Below are 24,658 nucleotides of genomic sequence, written 5' to 3' on the forward strand. Positions count from 1 at the left end.
ACTCTCTGTCAGTTGTTTATCTGGTAATATGAGGGGGGGTGATACGATTTCTTTTTCTTGCCAGGGAGTGGTTCACAGAGGAATGGACACAAAGGAGAAAAGAGCTTGCTGGTGGGTCCCAGTGGAGATCCCAAAACAGGCCTGAGTGTGGTACGCAGCTCCTCTCCAGAAATAAAACCTCAAACCAGCTATGAAAGCTTTTCTGTTGCATTCCAGGGGGCTTATCCCAGTACCAGGAGACTAGTTAATAGAACCTTCATTAAAATGCTTTTGCTAGAAGATGTTACATAATATGGTGGCATCTGCTAGCACCACTGAACTTAAGGACTTATTAGTGGTTCCAGTTTTCAGGGTTTAAAAATGTTGGTCATTAAAATTAATTCTGGGTGGAACTTGGCGTAGGGCGTCTTAGCCCCTTAGGCGAATTTTGTTACGTAGTTGAGAGAAAAACAACAGAAAGCCGTCCCCCAAACCAAACACACACCACCACCCCCCGCCCCGAACACTAAACTTGTTTTTAAGTTACAGAAACCAAAACCTAAAACTTATAGGAAATTAATGGCTTAAGATGATTTTTTTTTTTAAATGTCAGTTTAATTTAAAAGTGTTTCCTTCACTGGTTTTGAGTAAAATGAGTATATTTTCCATTAGTTCATATTATAAAGTACTGCTGTGGGGTATTTTTTCTTCTTTTTAACTGGGAAACATGTTGAAACAACTGAGCTGTTTTCTTCAAGAAAAATATAGCTATAATGTCTTCACCTTTGCCTTTCAATGTCAATGGTTGGACTCAATGATCTTAAGTGTCTTTTCCATCTGAAATGATTCTATGATTCTGTTCTATGAATTGGAAAGCCTGCCTGTGGTTCTGGCAGAACGCATGGTGCTGGTACTGCCACGGGCATTCCTGCACGTCTCAGGGGGGCTGGCTGGCAGGGGAAGCTGAGCTTTCCTCTGGAACAACAGGGACAGCTGTTTGTGCCTTCTTCTGACTCAGGCTCCCATAAAACCATATTTTGAGGTCTCGATTATCATCACTGTCACTTTTCACTCATTTGGGTGGAGAGCTTTATTATCCTGTTCAGTTGCTTGTGCCTCCTGGCTTCCCCGTGCAAGGCTGTGCCTGGGCTAACCGGGTGGCACAAAGCCCCAGCAGCTGCTCCCTTTCTTGCCCTTTGAACCCAATCAGTGTGACATTCAAAGTTTGGGTTGAGTTAATGCAACTAGTTTAGCAAAGGGGGTTAGTTACCAGAAGCAGCTGGTCCTTTGACTAACAAAAGGCCTCATCTCCTGTAAGTAACGCTTCTGTCCCAGACATGGAGCAGGAGAGGCTGCACTAGAGGTAAATGCTTCGTGTCCCTCTGAATTTCTCATTTCTTGTTCGTCTCGGCACATGCTCTGAATACGGCTTTTTTATACCCTTTTTTGAGAAACTCAAGTATTATCAAATCAAGTTATGAGTTCCATAATATGTTTCTGTGGTGGGTTGGTGGCCTGGAATATTTTGTGTTAAACAGTAAAGCTGTTATTTCAGCTAGGAGAAGGATTCTTTGGCTAGTTAAGCTGTCAGAAGCAGGGGACATCTGCACAGACGTTAGTGACTTATTTATAAGATTTCCTGAGATCTGGGATAGTTGTGATGGTTGGGAGACTGAAGCCACAGAAAGGACTGGAAGCTGAAGAAGGATGTAAATAATATCTTGTGGTTTGCATTCACCATTGGCTAAAATATAATATGTAGAAATGCATTTCCTGCCTACAGATTTATTGAATATGTAAAGCCAGAAAAAATAACTGAGGAGGAGGAGGAAAAAGATATTGTCCTTAGTTTTACTTCCTCTGGCCCTCCTAAGAAGAAAAATTCTACAACGTAATGTTATTTAACATGATTTTGTTTCTTTGGCAAACGTATTAAAATAATCTGTGGACTGAGCTCTTCTTCAGCAAGTTGCATCCTGGAACAAATTATTTGCAATGGGCTTATAAATCCATGAAGAGTGGGAGTTTAACAGCATCACATTACTGGTTTTATGCAAAAAAATCAGGTATCTCACATTTTGTCTGAAACACATTGGAGAGCAGAGGATTAGCAGAAAGTAAGATCCTTGTTTTTAAACAAAACCTTTTGCTGTAATGAGGAGCTTGATGCTTTTGTTTTACATAGGGTTGTACAGTTGCAACAATGCTGATATCGTCTCTTGTATTTGACATAGAGATTTCCCACTGGCCGCGTGTCAGTGTGCACACACAGCTTTCTGCATGTGGTTCCGAGTGGTTAGTGACAAACAACTGCAAAGTCATTCCTCCTGTCCCCATTAAAAAAGATTTACAGTGGAAGAATTCTCAGCCTCATAATGAGACTGTTGTAAGCTGGTGCTTGATATGTAAAAGGGTGAAACACAGTCCATTTACCCAAACCAAGCATTTATTGTAAATAAGTTAAGTGCCAACAGCTTATATTCTGTCCAATTTAATTATATTTATAATCTATGGGGTAGCTTGAAAGTGAGCTTTAATGGACATGACTAACGATTGCTGAAGTGTGTGAGCTCTGTCTCTTCCACCTCATCACTGAATTGCACAGCCATGGGCTGAACCTGGGATCTGCTTCAAGCCTGATCCTTCTTGAGCGCGAATAGTCATGTATGTGTGGCACTGTGGAGATGGTACAGTTGTGCATGTTCAGCCTGTCATTGCGTATCCTCTATGTGCAGCCCTCAACTGGACTCTGCAGGATTTTCTGGCGAAGATCTCGCATCACCACCAGCTACAGCTACACTGTGATTTAAATAAAGGTGGTGTCAAGATCAGAACAAAACCCTGTTTTTTCAATTTCTATTTGGTGTCCTTCCTCTCAGAAAAAACCGTTTTGGAATGCAGCTGATCTTTTCTCATTATGAATTTCTCTCCTGTCATATGTGAACTTTAAGGTCCTTCCCAACCTAAATGATTATGTGATTCTGTGTTTGTTCAGCTAGTTGCATCTTGAACAGAAGCCTCCTGATTGTTAGTATACGCACTAGGTTTTCATTTCCAGTCACTTCAAGATTCGCAGCTTACACCATTTCGAAGAAGTGGCACGCTGAAGCTTTGAAGCGTCACGTTTGTTTTTTTTTTTCTTTTCTTTTTTCCCTTGCTGGTAGCGTTAAGTTTTTCGGAATAGAAATTACAGATTCATGTTGCACTACGATGTAGGATGGCCACCTTTGGTGCAGAAATTCAGGTATTTCTGAATAACTGAAAGCTGTCAAACTTAATTGGTTTCTTCCTTTTAAATTAGAGCTGCAGGATGTGAGAACTGGCAAACCGCTCCTGTGCCGCATGGATGCTGATTTCTGCCTTTTAAAACAGTTTTCTCAATTTAGGTTCATTTTTTGAATTTGTTTAAAAGAAAGGGAAAGATAGTTGATACTAAATCAATATAGATAAGGTCAGCTCTATTGCAGCGCAAAGAGAAATAAATGGACTGCTTTTCCATCACTGCCTTTGCTGGCTAAAGGGCTCTCACCTGAAGAAAAAACAGAAGCAGATTAGGTTTAGGAAATGTTTGTAGTTTGACTGCTTCCTGTAGGTATTGCCATTTGTGGAAGCATGCTTTATTATTAAATATTTGGAATCTTTATCTAGATAATTTCCTCAAGACAGTCCATGCATTGCTAATTGAGCTTCCTGGTCTCTCTTGCAGGGTAAGGGTCTCATCTTAGAAGTCCAGCTGAAGTTGCTTGTAATTCAGTGTTTTGAGGCGTGTGTGAGAATAACCCTTGTGGATTCTGCTCTTGCTGTTACCTAGATGATTTTTTTTCTTTTCTCTGTATTGGAAAGGCTAGCTTAGAGAATGACCCACGTTGCAGTCTCTGCTAGCGAAAATGTTTTCTGCATACAGTAATGAAGACTTTTCAGTAGTTTATGAATTTTAAAATAGATGTCCTGGTTTCTGAACTCCTAACCATAGAAATTTGCTTAGAAATTTGCTTTGTCTTTGAGGGACATTACTCTGCATGTGTCTGTTTTCTGTTTAAAAAAACCAACAACCAGCAAACAAAACCTAAAAACCCAAAGTACAACAGCAACAACAAAAACTTTATTTTCCACTTTCTTCATTTGATAAAAATCTCTCCACTGTAGAATGATTTCCTTTGGGTTTGACACTACCATTTGATCTCAGTTTTTAATAATTTTGGTGGGTTTCACTCCCAGAAGAAAACATGCTTGTGCTGTGAAGTATTCCCACTAGAAATCTGGGAAGTCTTAAAACCTCATGTTACTCAGGGCTAAGAACTGGCTTCTTTATTAATTCCCTACTAGACAACCCCTGTACAGTAAATCTTTCCATAACACCATGCTGTTGAAATTAATCAAGCTGATGTTTGGAAATTGTTCAAATTAGATTAAATTAAATAACACCTAGACGGGGCTCAAAACTTGTGCTGATGGAAACAGATTTTAATCTAAAAAGACGTGAATATTATTGGTGCCTCTTATTGGTTGATCTTCATATTATACTTATTAAGCCACATAAGCGCTGCTCCCTATTTAATGGCTGGAGAGGTGGGTGGCTGAATAACCTCCTCCTCAGCTTTCTGTACCCTTTTCTTTTTCGCTGTATGTGCTGGGCCTATGATGGTTATGTGGGAGTGGACAATGCGTATAAGTTCGGTGCTGACAGGATCACATTTATTTCTTGCTTTAAAGCATGCATTGGGCAAAGTATCATTTGCAGATGAACAAAAGAAACAGTGCAGGACTTCTTAATATCTGCTCTGTCTTGTCCTTCTAGTTGGTCATTAGAAATTTACAGCTTTTACTTGCAAATCTTACAACTGAAAATGTTTTCTGGGGAGCTGCATGACTGCAGTTTGGTAATACTTCTAACTGGCTTCAAGTTTTTTATAAAAATGAATGTTTTACGCAGCGGAGTGTCCAGAGTTTTCACTTCTTGAATGAAATACCTGTTTCTCTTTCCTTCATTTTTAAGCATGGATTGCTCCCCAGTGAAATAAAGCTGAAATTTTGATTGGAATGGGCAAGGAGAGGAGAAAAAGTGCATTTGGACACAGGTCTCTGATACATATTTAATTTCTTCTGAATTTTTCTGCCCCTTAGAAAAGTCTCAGCAAAAAATGCGACTATGTTTACAAAGTCTTCTCTGTACATTGCAGCTTTTCTGTGAAAGCAAAAGTGGAGCTTAAATCCCATCTCTGATTTGTTTTAAAAATATGTATTATACAAAGGTACCAGTCACTGCTAGCCATTCTGTTCTTCTCCGTAATAGTGGGAACATGTTTTTCCTGTTCTATTCCACAGATTAGATGGAATTCTTGCTTGTATATGGATGTAGATCTTGTGTTATGCTCCCCTAATGTTTTAGACTGATGCTATCTATACAGAGTCAAAGCTCTGTGAGAAGCATGAAAGAGCTGCTTATAAGTCAGTTAAGTGAATTAATATCAAGGAGAAAAAGTCTTTTGTATAATTTGTGATTGCTGTTAATGTTTTGTGTGCGTTCCAGCACTGTGTTCATCCTTTAAGGCAACAAACTGTTTCCTTTTTAGCCCTCAGATTACCCCTTGTTTTCTCCGAGTGTGAAAATCAGTACCGTATGTCATCTACCATGAGCTGTACAGCTTGATTCACCGCAGCATCTCTCTAAAGCTGGGACGAGTGCGCGGAAGTTCAGTGCGAAATGGACCTTAGCCTTTTTTGTGTGTATTCATGGGAGAGAGAGGATGACAGTAGTTCTGGCTGATTGGTCATTAGGGAAAGAGCTGAGGAGTTTCGGGACTTCTGAGTAAGGCTGGCTTGCATTGCTGTAGCACTGCATGTGAGATTTCATTATGGATGCTTGGTCTCTTGCTCTCTGAGTATTGCTGTAAGTTCTTCAACTGGATTGACAATGAGCAGTGACTAACTTGCCTTGCTTTTCTGTTAGGGCCCTGCAGTGAGCTGCAGGTATAATATATGCATCTAAGAGCAAGACATGGTGTATATCAGTGTGTAAAGAGCATGCTGACTTTTGGCTGCAGATGTTTTTTCTTCTGATTCCAATGTACTGAAAGTATGTTAATTTATTTTCAGATAACATCAGGAAACAGAGAAGTTTGAGGCAATAAATCCATTGGAGACATTATAGCTTAACTCTCCAATGTGAAATAGAGGGCAAAGCAGATGGAGCTTCCTTGGAGTGAGTTTTACTTGGAAATAAGTTGGATTACTGTTGTGTTTTAGTAAAATAGGATTGGTATTAAGATTCCAGGTGCTACAGCAGGAGGCATGAGAATGGGTTAGCAATGGTAGATGTGGTAACCTGCCCTTTGCTCTCTGTTTTTAAGGTACTAATAGCAGCTTATCATCAGTTGCGCTGGGTCACTGAGTTCAGAGATGTTTTTGCAAACGCTGTTTCTGTAGCAGTGTCCCTGCAAGCATGGGAAGCAGCAAGGGGCAGGAAAGTCGTCATGGGCAAGAGTCCTGTGGGTCCCTTGTGCCATCCAAAAAGTGATGTCAGGTTCGGCATCAGTTCTAGCATTTGAGATCCTGTTTGTACCAAGACAGTAAACAATGAGTGTGGAGAACGGGTGCAGCTTCTGTGCTGGAAGGATGGAAAGGCTGTTGTGTGACTAAGAAAGCGTCCAGCAGAAGGGAAAAAGATGCGGTGGCATCCCTCTCATCAGTTTACATTCACCTACTTTTCCTGTCTTGCCAAAATGCAGTTTACACAACCAATATCACAGCCTCAGCATTTGGCCAAGCATCTTAATCTTTTGTTAAGAGATTAATAGCACCATCAAAAATGCTATGACAGACTGCATGTTTGACAGGAGGGGAAGTTTGTTGCTTACAGAGGTTAAATTTAATTTTAACTAGTTAAATGGTTTATGGACAAATAGAATCCAGCTTTTAACCTTTGATAGGAATAGAAATTTTGTCATTGATTTCAGAGGAACAGGGTCTGCCTTGGAATGTCTTTTCACGAAAGCACCTAGAGATATTTTTTGCTGAGATTTTTTTTTTAACACTGTGTGTTAGAATTTGGCTGCTTGAACTTGCAAAATGCATCAGTTTAACCCAGAATCAAGCAGTGAAGAGGGAGCAGCGTCAATGTGATGCCGTAACCTACTTACACATTACTTCAGAATGCATTTTAAAACAAAGAATTAAAACACATCAACTGGATATTGTGGCTTGTAGCTGCTGCTGCTGGCCTGCAGTTAGAATGTCAGATTGGGAGCCTCTCCATGCCGGACAGGTCACTAAGTGAGGATTGTGTATCTAAAATATATTTTTAAAGTAAAACTAGTCTCTTCAAATTCAAGACAAGGAGGATTTAAGTCCCTTAGCAGTTGTTACTGGTGTGACAGCATCTATTTCAGGGCAGGGTGACTCCTCTGAAGGAATATATAAGTATTGGTTTGTAAATTCTGAAGCTACTGATAGTAGAAGATCGTGAAGATATTTAACTGACTTTGTACAGAAGGAGAACTGAAATGTGGCTTTCTCCTCCTTTTCCCTTAAAGAAGTGCCTGGTCCAGGAATACAGTGATTTGTGTCTGGCCTTTCATAAATATACTCAGGGTTTTTTCATAGTTGTTATCTACTGGAAATGGATATATTTCATTCTGAAGAACAGGAGTGAGAGGTGAACTTTCTGGCAGTATTATGAACTTTAGATAGCACATTTGGAGACCTGCTTTAGTCTGAGATTTGTCTCTGCCCCGATATTTCCTAGTTTATCTAGGGACTAACAAATTTTATGTAGCCAGTTCATAAATTTCTGTGACTGGAGGTAATGTTTTTTTCTTTTGCCACCCCCTGACTACAGCCTGGCCTGTAGCAGGCGATGGAAATGGCCGTGCAGTTCTGTACGTTTTCCATCTGTTCCATTTTCCCTCCATGCACATGCTTTGAGTACTGTAGGGCCGTCTCCTGCAAATTGGCTTGTGTCTCTACTGTCTGTAGTACTGAATCCCTTTAAGTTCATGCCCCACAATTTATTGCCATAGATGACTTGATCCTGTAACCACAAAAGTAAATTCACAATAAAACAGAACAAAATTGAATCCAGGCCACCCCCTGAGTTTTCCACTTCTGTGGTTCCTCCTCATCCTTGACCCTCTTTCAAAGAGAGCTGTTCTCACTCTCTTCATACATACAGTGAGAGGACAGCCACTGGCCTCTCTGGGTCTGCATCAGCTGCCACCACAAGATTATCATTTTCAGCAAAATCAATGCAAGGGTATTTTCCATGCACAGTGAGAAGACTGGCCACTGAAAATGGGCAAATAAACCTACCCCAGCTGAGAACTGTGTATGGGACTAGCCTCTGCTGACACCTGCATACTTTCACTGTGAGGAGAGAAGCAGAAGTGGCATTTGTGTGTCAGGTTTTCCTATGGTTGAATGTGGAGAAACTCTGACCTGAAAGAACAGGGACTGTAGAAACTGTAGCACTGGAACTGTAGAAAACTTCTGCAATGTTGAAAAGGTCTTATTAGGAAATCTTGTTCGTCCTCATGCTGACTGTGATTCTGTTCCTGAATTGTATTCTCTGGAGCTTTCAGTGAGGTTTTTAAATGAGTCAAGTGATGAGACTTCAGTATTTCCCTTGGAAAGAAAACAAAAGCTATCCCACAGGGAGGAAAGGCAGATTTCCACTTAAGATGAGCCTTCTAGGAGGTGTTTTAGTTTACAGCTTTAATCAGATATGTATGACACACTACTTCTTCCTCTGTTATTGATGTTTTGTTGTTGTTTTTTTTTCATCTAGGTTTGATGATTCCAGTCTTTTGTGTGGTGGAGCAGTCGGACGCCTCTCTTGAATACGATAATCGAGAAGAGCATGCTGAGTTCGTTCTGGTTCGCAAAGATGTGCTCTTTAGCCAGCTGGTGGAGACAGCGCTCCTGGCTCTGGGGTATTCCCACAGTTCTGCAGCTCAGGCACAAGGTATTCAATAAAGTTCTTTTCCCTCTTCTCTGCACTGGCAGAAGACAGCACCTGAGGTCGTTCGATGTAAGGAGAAAGCAAGAAAATTGGTGGCAAATCTTGGAAGTGGTTATATCAGCTGTGTTGATTGCTTAATCTGAAACTAGGTGTACAACAAGCCCTACCTTGTTAGCCTGTCTAGAAAGCATTAGCTGGATCTTGCTGAAGTGTGAAATATGGTGATAATGATCAGTCAGCATATTCATGACACATTTGTTCCGTACCATGAGGCAAGTTGCTGCTTCAAGGAAGTCAGCACAGAAGAGCTGGATAGAACCTCTATGTGTATAGCTAGATGGTATCTAGTATTCCTCTTCGTATCAGGGCCATTTTGAACAGCATATTATAGTCTTTCATTATTAAAATTATACATTGTATATAAGGGTTATATATATATATATATATATATATGCTGTCTTTATGGCCGGTAGCTGTAGTGCTAAACGTGCAGGCTGATATCTCTGTTTTCACTCACCTACTATATTGCTGCAAAGCACTTTGTAAAGCTCTGCAGTCCCTTCCACTTAGAGATGATTCTCCAGTAACAGTGAAATCTTAAAATAAACAAAGCTTTTCTCCCTCTACCCAAAATATCAGCCTGAAAAAAAAACAAACCTAAAATCCTAATCTTGAGGGAGACGGGCAGGAGGTCGTGGTTGGGAAAAATCTTTCCACAATGAACTTTGCATTTCAAGAGTCTTTTTTAATACTAAACAGGCTATTTCAGTGCTTATTCTTTTGGATGAGAAGCCTGTAAGTTTTAGTTTCACCTCCATGTCATCAATAAAACCTGTGCACGTTTAAAGTAGTTTAATAGAAGCTTTGCCTGGGGATTTGGATTTTATCTGTTGGTTTTAGTTATTTTGTACAGCTAGGTATTTGAACTGTGCGAACAGAGGGAGCAGCAGTGGTGTTGAATCCAGGAGTTCCAGGCAGTGGTTAATAGCGCAGCACTCCTTGTACAAACTTCTTTCCAAGCAGGGTGATAATGATTCATTTCCTCTGTCAGCCTCTGCTCTGTGAGAGAGGCTCAGGTTCTGCATACAGGCAGAACTCATGCACATGTGTTTGTTTACACAGTACGGGAATAAAAGCTCTGCGAGAAGGTAGTTGTTTTGTTTTTTAGTATGAAACATTTCATGTCATTTTAGGGATGCTTTATTTCTGAATCTAAAAGGTCAGCGTATCCCACTGTTTCCATTCTGGTGAGCCAGCTTCCTGTTTGACAGCACTATCCATCTCAGTTAACACAGTTGCTCAACGTGTTGCGAGCTAACATGTGGAACACGCTGCATTAGGTGGCCAAGATTTGATTCTTGGCACTTACAAAGGGGAATGGGCTTTGCAAGAAACGTGCTCCAAGGAGGCATGCCATTCAGTGCAGTGATCCACACTGGCTGAGCATCTCACTTGGGGGAACCTTGCTTTTACAGCATCTCTCTGTTGTGAGAACAGCAAGGAGGAGAGACAGATTGACTGACGAAGGAAATTAGTCACTGTGCAGGGAGGAGATGGCTACTGTGTATTTGAACTACAGGCTTTGACAATGAGCAGGTTCAGGTACTAATCTGTCACTTGACGTGGTGCTCGAATAACTCATCTAGAAAATAAAAATTGAATCTCTAATTGTTGGAATTAGTATAAAACAAAAGACTTAGTCATTTTTGTCTTTAAGGCAGTAATTACCTTCCACTAGAAAACATCAGTTGATATAATATTTAGAAGCGACAGAAAATACCTGAAGATCCATCAGCTAACAAGTCTCTTACTTGGTCAGTTTATTTACCTTCATGCTGAAGGACCAGTTCTCCACTCTTTTATACATCCTGGGCAAATAGTGCAGGTCATGCTGATTTTAAGATATGAAGCTGAGGTATGCAGCGTGTTCTGTAGTATCTTGCTTCTGTGCTAGCTGTTTGCAAGCTGGGAGATTAGGTACAGGCAGAGACAGAGTGCTAATAGATCTCTGAGATTGTTTAGTTTAATGAGAAAATTTATAGAATATCGGGCTATAATCTGTCAACTAGGGTTGACAGAAGCATGCTGCTAAATTGTTGGTATAAGGATTTATTTGGGAACACAATTTTCTGATACTAAAAAGAGGAAAATAAAGCTATTTGCTTTGTTCATTTGTGTTATAGGAAAAGTCTGCTTCTGTTCTAGTGCTTGGGATTGATTTCATTTAGCAATATACATTGATAAACAGTCACTTAGTTCTTCTTTATGCTTTATGATCAGCTGAATTACATGATCTACATGAGAAGTTGAAGATCCTCAGGTGCATTTTTCAAAATGGTAAAGCTTTGAGCAACATGCTGTGCAAAACACTGACATGAGTAGGCGTCCCTGTGTCCTCCAGGGACAAACTAAATGTGAGCTTGTCAAAGCTTTGTTATTGTAAAGGCTGTCTAAGCTGTAATGTAATGTGTAATAATTGTCACTTTTTGAGTTGGGATGGTGTTTAATTTTGCCTCCCTCTTGTTTTGGATGGCTTTGAGAGGAGTAGCAATGCTCACTTTATCTTTTGGGAAACATATTGCCTTTGCCTGTTCCTTTTAGAACAGGATCTCCAGAGGCAGGTAAAAGACCTAGTTGTGGGGGGAAAAGAGGAGCTGTGGCAGCAGAGAGAATTGCTGTGCAGTTTCACACCGCCTCCGCTGCAGTTCACCATGGCACCTCTACAGACCTGCTGAGGCTCGAGCAGGCAGTGTGCGCCTTGCTTGTAGGACCCTGCCTCGCGCTTGCCAGCTGTACGGCAGCATGGCAGAGTTTGGGTGCCAGAAAGGAAATCTGGCATGGAGGGGTAGGTGGTCCATTGCCTCCCTGAGGGGTCTGTGTGCCCAGAGGAGCCTTGCTGTGGGACTGCCTGCCTGGGCAGCAGCTTAGAGCTGCAGAGCTCCCCAAGTAGGTGATGCTGTGTCTGAGTGTATGAGCTGTAGCCTGAACACACAGCTGCCACCTGGCCTGGAGCTTCCTCTACTGGCTTGTGGTCACTTGGCTTATCATGGCTAATTTTTAGTCTGGGTCATTAGGTAAATTGAGAAGTATTACATATTTGTCTCAAGATTATTTATGCTATCAGGAGGTATACATGAAGGTGGTCCCATGCCTTGCAGGAAGAAGCTCTTTATTCCTACGTAGTTTGGGCAAGACACATTTATTCCACAAACAGCTGGTTGTGAACATTTTTTGTTGATGGTTGCGAGAGCAGAGACTTTTCCAGTGAGTGCTGCCCTCGTGAAACTTCCCTTTTCTGACAGGAGCTGTGAAAAGTCTTCTGGAACAGCATGGGAATTCGTTAACAGCTTGGCACTGGGGTGTGAAAGTTGGTGGTGTGAATGGCAACAAAGGTTTAATAAACATTTATGTATTTTTCTTTCATCACTTGAGTCTACACCTGACACTAGGGAACCTGCTACATGTGCCTTCCAGAGAGGAAGAGAGTCATGCTTTAAAGGGGCACCTGTTCTATGTGTAGTTTAATAAAATTTACATGCCCTGATGCAATTTTTTTTTTTTTTGGGGGGGGGGTGGGGTATTCTAACTGGGCTATACAAGAGAAGGGAACTGGTAGAGGCTACATACAATATATAGAGCAATATACTGGGACCAAAGCAGCATGAAAGTGGCTGCAATCTGGAGTACCCTGTGGGCAGTCCTGCCGCTTTGGGACCTACTGTGAAAGCTGATTCCCTCCTCAGGGCGGGGTGGAGGAAGAGCAGTGCCAGTTTGATGCTTTTAGCAAGCTCTACTTCCTTAGAATCTGTATGAAAAGGAAAATAGTGTGATTTATTGTGGATATATGTATATACACTTTTTCTTTTGACCAGTCCCTTGTTAGCTGTCGTGAGTGTATACACAGAACTGGTACATGTCTGCAAAAGCTTGCAAAGCTGGATGGGCCATCAAAATGGAGTTTGCCTTCTCCTCCCAGGTACTTCAGCACAGTGTGGAGTACCTGCCCTGACTGCTGATTGTGGGCACCTGTAGCTGGGTGCTGGCAAAGTAGTTGCTTAAGTTAGTTGCTCTGTGTGGCCACAACAAGGAAATGAGTGTACAGAAGAGTGAAATGGTGCTGAGATGTCAAGTGGAGCAGAAGGAGGGGCGAGAAAACAGCAGAGGGAAGTTACCGCAGGGTGAGAGAAACATGAGATCTTTCCCATTCCTGTCACTGTAGAGATTGCCATGCCCTGGTTCTTATGCAATGTATTGCCATGAGCAGAGCCATTGCAAGAGGCGGTGCCTAGTGTTAATGCCTTAGAGGCCACTCTTCATGCTGCCCGGTTTCTTATAGTGCTGTGTACTGACTGAGGAGTGGGGAACCTTACGGCTGCAGAGAGCTGGGGGTGGCTGGTTGGAGTTGCAGGCTGGAAGAGGGGGCTGTCAGTGGTCAATGGGGAAGGTATAAGGCAAGAATGAGAAACAAAAGTTTTAAGTATCTTGCCTTGCCATGCGGAGTTGCAATAGCTGGGGATGGAGGAGAGTTATGCTTTGTGGGGATCATGACTTAGCGAACTGAGGTCAGGCAGCATTGGCACTGTCAGCCTTGCATGACTGAGGTGGGGAAGAGGAGAATTTTGTTGCTGCTAGTCAGTACCTGTCTAGAGTAGCTGACGGGATACTTCTTCCCTAAAGTCAAGACATCCAGAGGTGTACCTTGGTACCCACTGTCCTTCTCCAGCTGCCTTGCTGTGAGGCTCTGTCATTGCTTGCAGCCATGGGAAGTTCTAAGATAGGCTTGGCTTGGGTTTGGTGCTTCTGCAGAGCACTGTGCTCTGGAACATAGTGGAGCTGTCCTTGCAGTGAGCTGCACCAAGAGAGAAAGGTGGCTCTCCTCCTGAGTGTATAGCAGGGAAACCAAGGCACAGGCACATAAGGGCTCTTGTCACGTGCATAATGCACATGGCAGGGGCAGGAAAGAACCCAGACTGCAAGCGTGTTCATTTCCCTCAACAGTCTAAATATGTGACCTCAGCCCTGCTCTCTGCTGTTAATTGGAAGCCTCTTTCACTTGTGGCCTGCATTTAAGTAGTATTTCAAAGCAAAGACTGGATCTGTTTGGTATGGAGATGTTTAGCATATCAAACCAAACCCCAGGCTACTGTGTGTGAGAATGCGGCAGCTGAATGCTGGGCGCCTTCACTCTGGCTAGCCTTTGTGAGACCAGTATAACCATCTTGCCACTTACAGGATTATAACCATGTGTACAAATATTTGAAGGGTGTAAATACTGATGAGGGAATGGATTTGCCTAAGCTGGTCCAAGAGGGTAGGGCTCTGGGGCAATTGGAAGGACTTGCGTGAATAATTAGTAGGGAAAGATCCTGTGAAATATTCCCATCTGTGCTGTCTCCAGGACCACAATAGCTTCCAACTGAATGTCAGGTAAAGGCAGAACATACCAGCTGGGGGCTGTATTGAACATGCATAAGCTGGTTTTATATTTCTGTATCAAGAAAAGTATAGTGAAAGTGTAGTGAGACCCTGCTAAACTGTGCTTGATGTATACAGCTATGTTTGCAACAGCTTGGAGGACCAGATATAATATTTTTAACACAAGTGCAAGGTAGCAGTATGGGAAAAATGAGAGGAAACCTGGGTTCAGGTCTCTCCTGTGAATAATGTGCAATAAATTACAAGGGTGCTATAATCTAGGATCTTCTGGCTCCTCAGCCAAGTGCACAGTGTCGCTTGAATGTCTGAGCCGTGGCTCCCTGTTCATGTGATCAAAGACCTTCTAGTCAGTATTACACTGGCTTTAATGAATTGGAGAGACAGTGGTGATATAATGACTTAAGTAACAAGACAATTCAGTGATCAACAAACTAAATGTTGGGTCATCTCCTGGCTCTGTCACTGTTCCTGCTATTTTTTCCTTTTCATCTGTACAGAGAGAGCACTGTGGTATCACCTGACAGAGTCGTCATTCCATGTGGAGTTGCTGTATTTTTCTCAGCTCGAACCCTTTTGCTACAGAGTATGATCACCCTGCTAAACCAAAGCATCTTAAAACAAAACAAAACCCCCACCCAAAACAAATGAAAGAAACCAGCCCAGCCCTCTTGGGAGCTCTTTTCAGCAGTTTGGTCTTATTCCATTTATAATTAACAGCGCCTTACCTTTAGTAGTCCCCTTTTGCCCACCTTGCTTCTAGTGCAGACACTTTTTATGGGTAAGCTCTTCTTTCTTCTTTCCAGTTTTGCAGGTGAAATTGCAAAAGGTCCAAACCAAATCATCTAACAGTAATAGGTGTGAGGGGTGCAACTCAAATGGACATCTTGCAGTAAACTCTGACATGCAGTTTCGTGACAGCTTGTCTGGGATTGCTAAGCAGACTGGATTTCTTGCAACGATTCTCAGCCATCCAGATGAAAGTTTTCCTTGCAAAAGCTGTTTCTTCTTGAATTGTACGTTGCTTGAGTTGTATTCTTTGTCTTTCTCCCTGATGTTTGAAGAAAGTGGGCTGAGTACTTCTCAAATATTTATTTCCCTCCTTATATACACACATTTACCAGCAAATCACTGTTTTGTCTACTTTATTAAAACTTCATGACAACTGTAAGTGAAACTCAATTACAGGAACCATGAGGAAAAAGTCAGAATTTAATGAGAATGCTGAAAACCTCTTCCTTCTTTGTTTTTTTTTTTTTTGATAGGCATTTCAGTGCATAATGGACACAGGGTTTGAAAGACACTGTTGTTAAAGGTTCAGCATCTCATGCCATTTCAGTTAAAGCCCCAGAGTTCTCTTTAAACATTGCTTGGAACTCTTCAGAAATCTTATGTAAAAAATAAAAGAAGAGGTAGGGATTGAGGCTCTTGTATTTGTAGGGTTTACTAAAATTGGTGTGGTGGGTTGTTGTGTGGTTTTTTTTTGTTTTGTTTTTTTTTTTGTGTGTGTGGAAAATAGGATGACATAAAAAGAAATGTTAGGATGTCATATTTTTATACATGTAAAATGGAATATATTTAATGTTTTACTTTGTTATAATATATATGTATTTTAATATAAATTTTTTATTTAATCTAGACTATAAACACATATATTTTATACATATACACCCATACGAATATATATTTATATAAAAGTATAATATATAATATATGGAAACAAAAGATCAAAATCCAATTAATAAGCCAACCTTTCAGGTTACTTGTCATCCTCATTCTCCATCTGTAGTGTTAAGTAACCTCATTATCCCAACAGCATAAACTCTAGTGAATACTTGCTTCTTCGATAAGCTCACTGTGAAGGTTCTTAACTTCTAACCAGTGGTCGGGAAGCTTCTCTCTTTCCTTTTCTTCCCCGCCACCTCCCCCCCACTGTTGTGCTGGTGTGTGTAAAAGTTGCCACGTGGTATTGGCTTTCTGATCCCGATATATTATTTACAGGATTCTTGTGATGGAACAAAACCTTCTACAAATAATATATTTTTCTAGATGGCAAACAGCTGGGTAGTATAAGTAAATGGGTAATTTATTAGTGTTTGAACAGCTTAAAAGGAGGGTAACCAAAGGTAGCCCTGAACAGCTCAGCACTTCTGACAGCCACTTTCGTCTCATTTGCGGTTTGTGACCAAGCACAGCACCGCTTTTAAGCAGGAGAGGAAGCAAGGATGAAAGGAGGAAGTGGAGTGGACAGAGCAGGCTTCGGCTGTCCCAGTGAAACACCCTTTCTTCCTTCCCTGCGTGTCTGTGAGACTTTGCATAGCTGCGATGGGAATTTTAGGCCAAGCACTTTGAAATGCATCGTGTTTTGGTGATGGGTCTGGGGGCTCTGGTGGACTTGTTGCAGTAGCATGTGTCGTGTTTGTTCCACAGTCATAATGGATCAAACTCAGACTGCACTATGGGTAGAAATCATTAAACCTTTTGTCTCTTTCTCCCCCGCTTTGTTTTTGAGAAATACTGCTAAGGCCATAACAGGAAATCGGTGCTTCTGTTTGATGAGGGCTCTATTCTTTAGCGCTTTCCATTCACTTTATGCTTCAGGCTGTGTGTAAAAAGATAATGCTGCAGGACAGAAGTTCCTTCAAGCTTTGTGCTCTTCAGGGAAAGATTTTAATGTATTCTGCCAGTTTTACAAACCAATGAAGAAATGCTGGGGAAACTGAGCCACAGGGGTTTTTGTGTCACAGCAACCCTTATTGTAGTTTGGGGTAAAATAAAAATCAAGTTCACTCCTAAAGGCCTGTGTGTACTCAATTAAAAACTTAGACCAGCATATAATAAATCCTGATTTTTCTTGGCTCCCTTCCCAACCTCTCAGCTAAGCCCACGAACCACTGGTATTTTTGAGGAAAATTGGGAAATGGTGGTTATTGATCTTAATCTAAAATAAAATTTTGTTATCTTTTTCTTGCATGGATCTGATAATGAGGCAGTGCTATATTTAAAAATGGGAATAAATTAGGTTAGACTATGTCTTCTCCTGCCCAGAGAAGGAAAATGAGGTACAGTTAGCTGCCTGTTAGCTAACAAGCTAAACGTTTAAACATTCAGTAGTATGTGAGGACACCAAAGCCTGGTGGTGGTTAACACAAGTTAGGGTAACTTTTTTTGCTCTTTTTTATTTTTCCTTTTTTCTTTTTAGACATTCTTGTCTGCTGAGGATTTTTCCAGTCCCTGCTCTGGATAAGGGAAGCAGCATTTTAACCCTGTGGCACGAGGTGATGCCTTTTGCCCCAGCTGCAGATTGCCATGCCCCATCTGCCCTCCCCCATAGGGGCACAAAGCCAGGCCCACCTGCAGCCGTTTCTTTCCTGTAACCTAGCAAAGGCAGGCCTCATTCCCCAGATTGGCTTCTGCTTATTGGGAAGCACATCCCAACTTTTAGGATCTCTGGTTTGCCTTGGGCGGAGGTTCCCCTTTGCAGGATTTGTAATGGATATGCTGCTGGGGAGAAGGCAGAGCTGGTCTGTCCAAAGCCCATTTATGATCAGCGCCCCAGTCTGGATCTCACTGAACATATGAAGGGGAATTGGTTTGAGCACGTGGAGAGCAGCAACGCTGGCTGTGGGGTCCCTTGCAAGCTCACAGTGTAAGGCAGTACTTCTCGGTCCCCTTTAACCACATAGACAAGCTAAGCACGAAACCCAGTTTGTTTTGAAACTGAAAACCTAACAAAATAAGGGTTTTATTTTAAGTTCAATCAACTTAAAGAGGATAAATGGAAAGTGTTTCCTGGTTTTTTAAAAAAAAAAAAAAAAAAAAGAGAAGAGAGAGGGCAAACACACTGACCCCTGTTCTCTGTCTGATCGTCTCTTTAGGAAAGGTCCTCCTGGCACTGACAGCAAAGGGTCAATTTGGAGGGCTTCTCACTGTCGCGTATGAGCGTTGTAGAAGGGACCCAGCTTTAATCCTCTTGGCCCTTACTGGAGTATAAATGAACCTGTCAATCAGTAACTGTATTTCATGTTTGCATCTTTTCATACCCGTTGAATTTACAAGGGCAATCTGCCCTCCTGCATTGTTTGTCATTGGGGGTCTGCAGGAGATTAAATGGCTACATCTACAGAATGGAAAAGGGTGAGCAAAAAGCAATGTTATTAGTGACTTTCTTTGGCTGACTATCCTGCTCACTGGAAACTCACTCGGAGAGCACTGATGAAGGTTCAAATTCAAGCTGTGGCTGAGAGAAGTGGATATGCATGTCCTCCTCCTGTCCACTGGCCTACTTGGTTATTTGGGGTGAGTGTCTCTTCCTCTCTGTACTGGTGCAGGGCTTATGGAGGATCGCTCGTACTCTGTCTTCCTTTTGGCCATTGAATACCTTTGATTTATCCAGACAACTTAAAAAAATATATGTTTATACAGGTGTGATTAAAGAAAGGCATTGCGTCAAGTTGAATGAGATGAGGTTAGGGTATTTTTCACCGGGTATTTACGGGCGATTTTACTTTCAACTTTATTTCAACAGAAAAATGATTCTTCTAGGATTAACTAGCTCTTAATTAAAGAATAAAGCTATAGTAATCCTGGGATCTGGGGTCCGTGTTTTATTCCCTTTTCACTCCCCAGTTTTGTATGTGCAGCATCTTTGACTTTACCTGGCTGTTTCCACAGTTACCAGTGAAGAGTTAAATTCAAACAAGCAAACTAGGAGGAGAATGCGTGTGCCAGTCAGGATTCTTAGCTAAATTGCTTTCATACTTTGTTTTTATAATATATTTGCTGCTTAGCCACATCTTGGCCTTTTTCCTTTTTCTAACAAAAATCATTATGTGGGATAGCTGGTAGATAGTTCCCACTTTCACAGTGACAACTCCGTGCTAAAAATGTCCCTTGGCATAGGGATCGTTAACTGGTGGCAATTTGTCTGCCTTTCCGAGTGGGTTTTTTTTTCAGCACCAGCTATAGAGTCTCTGAAACAGTCTGTGGGGAGAGAAGTGTTTATCTTGTGTTGAAACTGAGGATGGACCTCGAGGCTTGAGGAAAAGAATGTATCAAATAATAAGCTATAGATAATACTAAATCTTTTCAAGATCCTGGAAAGGAGATGTTTAGGCAGAATTGTGCGGCAGTCAGCATGAGGAAAGTCGCATTTTGTGAAATGCTGCCATAGAATATGTTTCAAACGTCACTATTTATGTATCCATTTATATAGATAGCATCAATTACATATTTTAAAATGTTGATGATGGGTCTAAAAACTACATGCATTATGAACATAAAACTTTTTTTCTGTGGCTTGAGCGTGGAGAACAAGTTTTTTTTCTCAATCTGAAAGCTGTATATGTATTTGCTTAAAAGAATGAAGAATGGTATTTTGTTGGTAATATTAGCAAAGATTTATTAATATTTTATTGTAGATCTTTTAAATAGAGGGCTACACATACTAGTTGTTTTGTTGTTTTAGGTTTTTGTTTTCCCCCAAATAGCTCTGCTAAAAGAACATAGCAACACCATGTATTTGCATTTTCTGATCACTAAAAATCCCCCCTACCATAAATGTGTATGTGAAATTGAGAACCTAATTAAAAGATTAACAGCATGTACAGTACTTTACCCAAAAGGCATGTGTTAATTTGTTAAAACACTAAAGATTTTTATGCTGTCTTTTTTGATGCTATCAAAATATTTTCAGTGGAACTGGTTGAACCTGGTCTCTTTATTATAAATTCTTCTGCAGAGTAAGACAACTTAATTTCATATCTAATTGCATAAGGAATTATAAATTATCTTTTCTAAGAGACCTATGACACTAAAACGCAGAATGAACAAATAAAACTGATTTGTTCTAGTACAAATGAAGATCTATGGCAGTATTTTTATTACAGACACCATTTGCTTGGGTTGAGTGTCTGAATATTTTGCAGTAAGATACAAAATGCTCTTTGTCGAGCAGTCATTCTAGTAATGCATCTTAAGGTGTTTTACAACTAATTGCCATGAAATGAAGAAATCCAAATCAACAAAAAACTAGCCCCACCCATAAAATAAAACCCTATGCAGAATGGGATAAATCTGTTCCAAAGGAAATATGTTTTATATGCATTCATAGAAGCAGCAGGATCTGCCTCTTGGATCAAACGTGGAACTTTTCTTTTGTTCGCAGAGGAAAAACCTGTTGATTTCAAAAGTGTATTTTACCTCAGAAAAAGGTGACTTGCTATATATAAAATAGTAGTTTCCAGTTAGGTGAAAGATGCCACAGTCTAGACTAGAGCACACAGGTGAAGGATTACAAGTCTGGTTTCTAGTGGGGAGGCATGATTGAAGTATAGGAAATTAATATATATATATATTTATATACACATATTTTTATATATATATCTAAAGGGAAATTCATGTCTTGCCATGGCCCCATTAGTGCCATGTAATGCAAGGGGATGCCATGGTGCTGCAGAGTTAGGATTTCCTTCACTCCTGGGGACTTCTACAGGAATCTTGAACAAATCCCCCTTCTTGCCCCTGCAGCACAACCAGCAGGTATTCTCCTTTGGAAACAACTGGGTATTTTCCAGTAGAAAGCAACTTATTACTTTAACAATTGAATATTAACCTTATGGCAGAATTTAGTAGAAATTGGCAATTATTAAAGATTTGTCTTTTGTAACTACTCGCCATGGAATTTTATTCTGGCATTGAAAGTATAATATGGTTTATAGTAAATTTACCATTTTGTACTGAACGGTGTCAGTGTTGGTGCCAAGGCTGTTTGAATGTTACTGAATGTCTGTTTAATCAGATTAGATAAAACCCTATTACATTATTTGCTGCAAGTATATTGTTCATAAAGGAACAAATTAATATTCTACTGACCTTTCAAGGGTTGAATTAATAAATTTATCACAAGGATTAGTTTGCTATTGTATAGTAGACATGTTCTTCTATTTATTTATCAAAAAATACTTCTATTATGAAGTTTACTGATACAAAGCTGCTTCTGTTAAGCTGATTGTTATTCCTAGCTACTAAAAGACCAGTGCCAAATTGTCTAAATCCCAACGTAGTATGCATTTATGATTTTTTTTTTTTCAGAAGAGGGCCAAAAGGGTAGTATGTGACTTCATAAAAGCAAATAGGGAAGAAGTGTAATAATTTTTAGCTAGAGAGCTTTCATGGTCTAGTTTGAGTGCTAGGAGTGATAAGAGGAAAACTGCAACATTTATGGTGAAATGTGCATTACACTTTGAAACAGAAATTTATGCCTAATAATCAAAAGTTATCAATAACAAGGTTAAGGAATATTTTGATTATCATAAAAACATGAGATCTTTTTCCCCTCACCTTTCTGTAGCTCTTCAGTAAATTTTCCTTTTGTAAGGACTATTTGTACGTGACAGTTTTGAGCGTTTGGGGAGGGAGAAAACAAAAAAAGAAGAGAGCCAAGAGAGCAAGTGTTTCTATGCTGTTTGTAATAGGAATGTCATGTCTCTGTGAGGGACAGCAGTGTGGGGTTGGTTTTTTTGGGTTGGGTTTTTTATTTTTGGTAGTGTATTAATCATCTCTGTCATTTCGTCAAGGTGAGATGTCAACTCCCCTGCCCCACTCTTCTCCTTCACCTTGTTGAAGCGAAATTGGGATAGACTTGCAGGTGCAGCTGTAGCACTGGTGTGGCACTGTGGTGCCCCGTGGTCGCAATGTGGATTTTGTGGAAGGAGGAGCTGTAATAGAACAAAATTCACATCAAACATCTTCAAAGCTTCTACTAAATTCTCCTCTTTTTTATCTGTGTCTCTTGTGCATAAACTCTGGTTTTGCATGTAGATGTGAGGGAGCTGGAAAAATCTTAGCTGCAGATGGAAAAAAAAAAAAACCAGTGTCTTGATATTTTAAAAAATCCAGAATTAGAAGGAGATAAATTTATGTAGCCTTTGCACCATAATAATGTGGAAAGACCTGACACAAGGCCATAAGGCTTTTTTCACAGATTCGGTTGTCTGGAAATTGTGCAATGCAGTTTAAACGGAATGACTTTTAACAGATCGCAATAAATTTTTTTTTCAAAAAAGACCAAAACATGTTTTCACCAAAGATTACATGATGGCAGTGCTAACTCCCATGCAATTAATAGACAGTGTGTACTTTGTTTTCCTTTGAGTGCTTAGCATTTTGTCTAGATTTTATCTGGCCATGTATCCAGGAACTGGGTATGGATGCAAGCTGCTGTTAACTGAACTGTATTTAGGACTATTAAAACCATCCTCTGTGCTGTATGGCGAGGTGTTTAGCTAAATTTTCATTTGGAGCAATGTAGCTGTAGCATGCATATCCTGTAGTAGATCAGCAGCCCCTAGTCCACATGTTTTTAGATACACAAAGTAATTGGTTTATGACAAAATCTGATATTGACATAGCATTTGTCTTTTACAAAACGTGCAGTTATTTTCCCAGAGCAGTTGTGAGGTGCAGTTTGTAACTTCATGGGAAGAAAGATGAAATATGTTCTAATTTCAGTGTGGATCGTTGGCCTATTGAGTCAGGTCTTGTGTTGTAGCAACCTCTTTGGAGAGGAAGGCTGGTCCTGCTTTCCCCTAATCTCATATACCTACTGAATGTTGCTTTACATCCAGCTAGTTATGTGATGTAGTATTTAGGGGGAAGAAGATGCTGTCTGATAAAACGAGTGACAAGTTTAAATATGGAAGGAAAGGCAGGCCCTTATTTCTGTGCTTGCTGGATTAAGTCTTTTATATAACATGCTTTATAGAAAAAGGGCTACATTTGTACAGAAGGAGGTGCCAGAACGCTAATAGAAGTATAGTAGCTCATCTGATGGGTGGGACAGACTTCTACATGCTCTTCTGGAACAAAATTAAACTCTGTGTGAGAGTATAATACCTAGTATTGTTAATTCTTTACATTTTCATTTTCTTCCCCATACTTCTGAGGCTCTTGATGAGAGGAGCTTCAGCTTCTTTTAAAAAGTTTAATTTGTAGAGATAAATAAAATCTTAGAGGATTCCAACAGAAGCTTGTGAGCATGATCCTGTCTTTGGCATTAAAACATGGAATAGAAAAGAATCCAAGGATTTAATTTACTGGGAACAAAAAGAAGCTGATTGGTAACTTTGGGATACGGTGTTGCTCTCTGAAGCACATTACTTTGTGGGTGTGCAGGCATGTGACAGTGTGATGGTACGTGGGTCTGTGCTGGTTTCAAACACACCCGGGGCCTCCCGTGGCCCTTTTGTTATTTCTGAGCCTTGGGTGCTGAGTGCCGGTGGGGGATGCGTGGGGATGGGGAAAAGAGAACTAGATATTAGAATTCAGTAGCAGATTTAAATTAAGCAGAAACCTCAGTATGTTATAAACTTCTAAGGCTATATATACACTACGGCATGTGGCTGGACCATAGTCATGCTCAGCAAACCACTGAATATTATAGGACGGTTCATATGTTTTCTAATTCTTCCCAGAAAAAAAGAGGATTTCAGTACTGAGTAATATCTTATTATCCCATTCCTACTATCGGCAGCACAGCAATTTGAACTTGCAAAACCAGCAGATTAGGTATTTCCCTGAAACTACATATACTATTTAGAGTCTTACTGATATTCTGGCAGGACAGCATACGATTGACAGAAACTGGGCTGAAAGTGACTGAGCTAACGGAGTTTAGGGAAGGTTATGAAAAAGCAGTGCTTTCCATTAGGCATCCAATGAAGAGAGAGGTGGGAAAAGAGGAGAGATGCCAGAGCGGAGACTACACACTAAACATGGCTTTATGAGCTGGAGGAGCCTAGGCTGACAATTTCATTTGAGGCTTTGCTTCCTTAGCAGGAAGAGTTAAGAACAGATGTGAAAAAGCTGGTAGTAATACAGATAATATCCTGACCTCTTAAAACTTAAGTGTAAGGTGCATATCTCAGAGTCAAATATTCCTTGCAATGGTGGAAACTTAAATGCAGTGTTTTGGACCTACTATAGCAAGATAAAAATGGAACTAGAAAAGTTTGTCTTGGTGTAAAGGCTGAGGGAAATGCAAAAGTTAAACAGGCATTCAGTTGTCTGATGTAGAGTCCAAAATCAGCACACACAATGCTGTTAGTGTTCATAATTCTTGGTGCTGTAGCTTCAACACGGGATTCTTTTCAAGAAAATTAAGCCTTTTTTTGTTGTTGTTACAGCAGTGTAAATAATGTCAAATGCTTCTGAAGTCAGTGGAGTTTTTTGATATCCACTTGATATGCAGTTGAGCACAGAGGTTGAAACATTATATTTATTTCCAGATGT

General features: G+C 40.5%; 1 protein-coding gene across 4 annotated transcripts in view; it reads left to right on the top strand.

Moving 5' to 3' along the window:
• Nucleotides 1–24,658, top strand: part of SATB2 (SATB homeobox 2) — a 137,963-nt gene that overhangs the window by 15,105 nt on the left and 98,200 nt on the right. For all 4 annotated transcript variants that reach the window (XM_064451938.1, XM_064451937.1, XM_064451936.1 and 1 more), the window contains exon 3: nt 8,762–8,938. In XM_064451938.1, coding sequence (XP_064308008.1) covers nt 8,762–8,938 — 177 coding nt within the window. The remainder of the gene's footprint in view (nt 1–8,761; nt 8,939–24,658) is intronic.

The sequence above is a fragment of the Phalacrocorax carbo genome, chromosome 5 (genome assembly GCF_963921805.1).
Source record: "Phalacrocorax carbo chromosome 5, bPhaCar2.1, whole genome shotgun sequence".
NCBI lineage: Eukaryota > Metazoa > Chordata > Aves > Suliformes > Phalacrocoracidae > Phalacrocorax > Phalacrocorax carbo.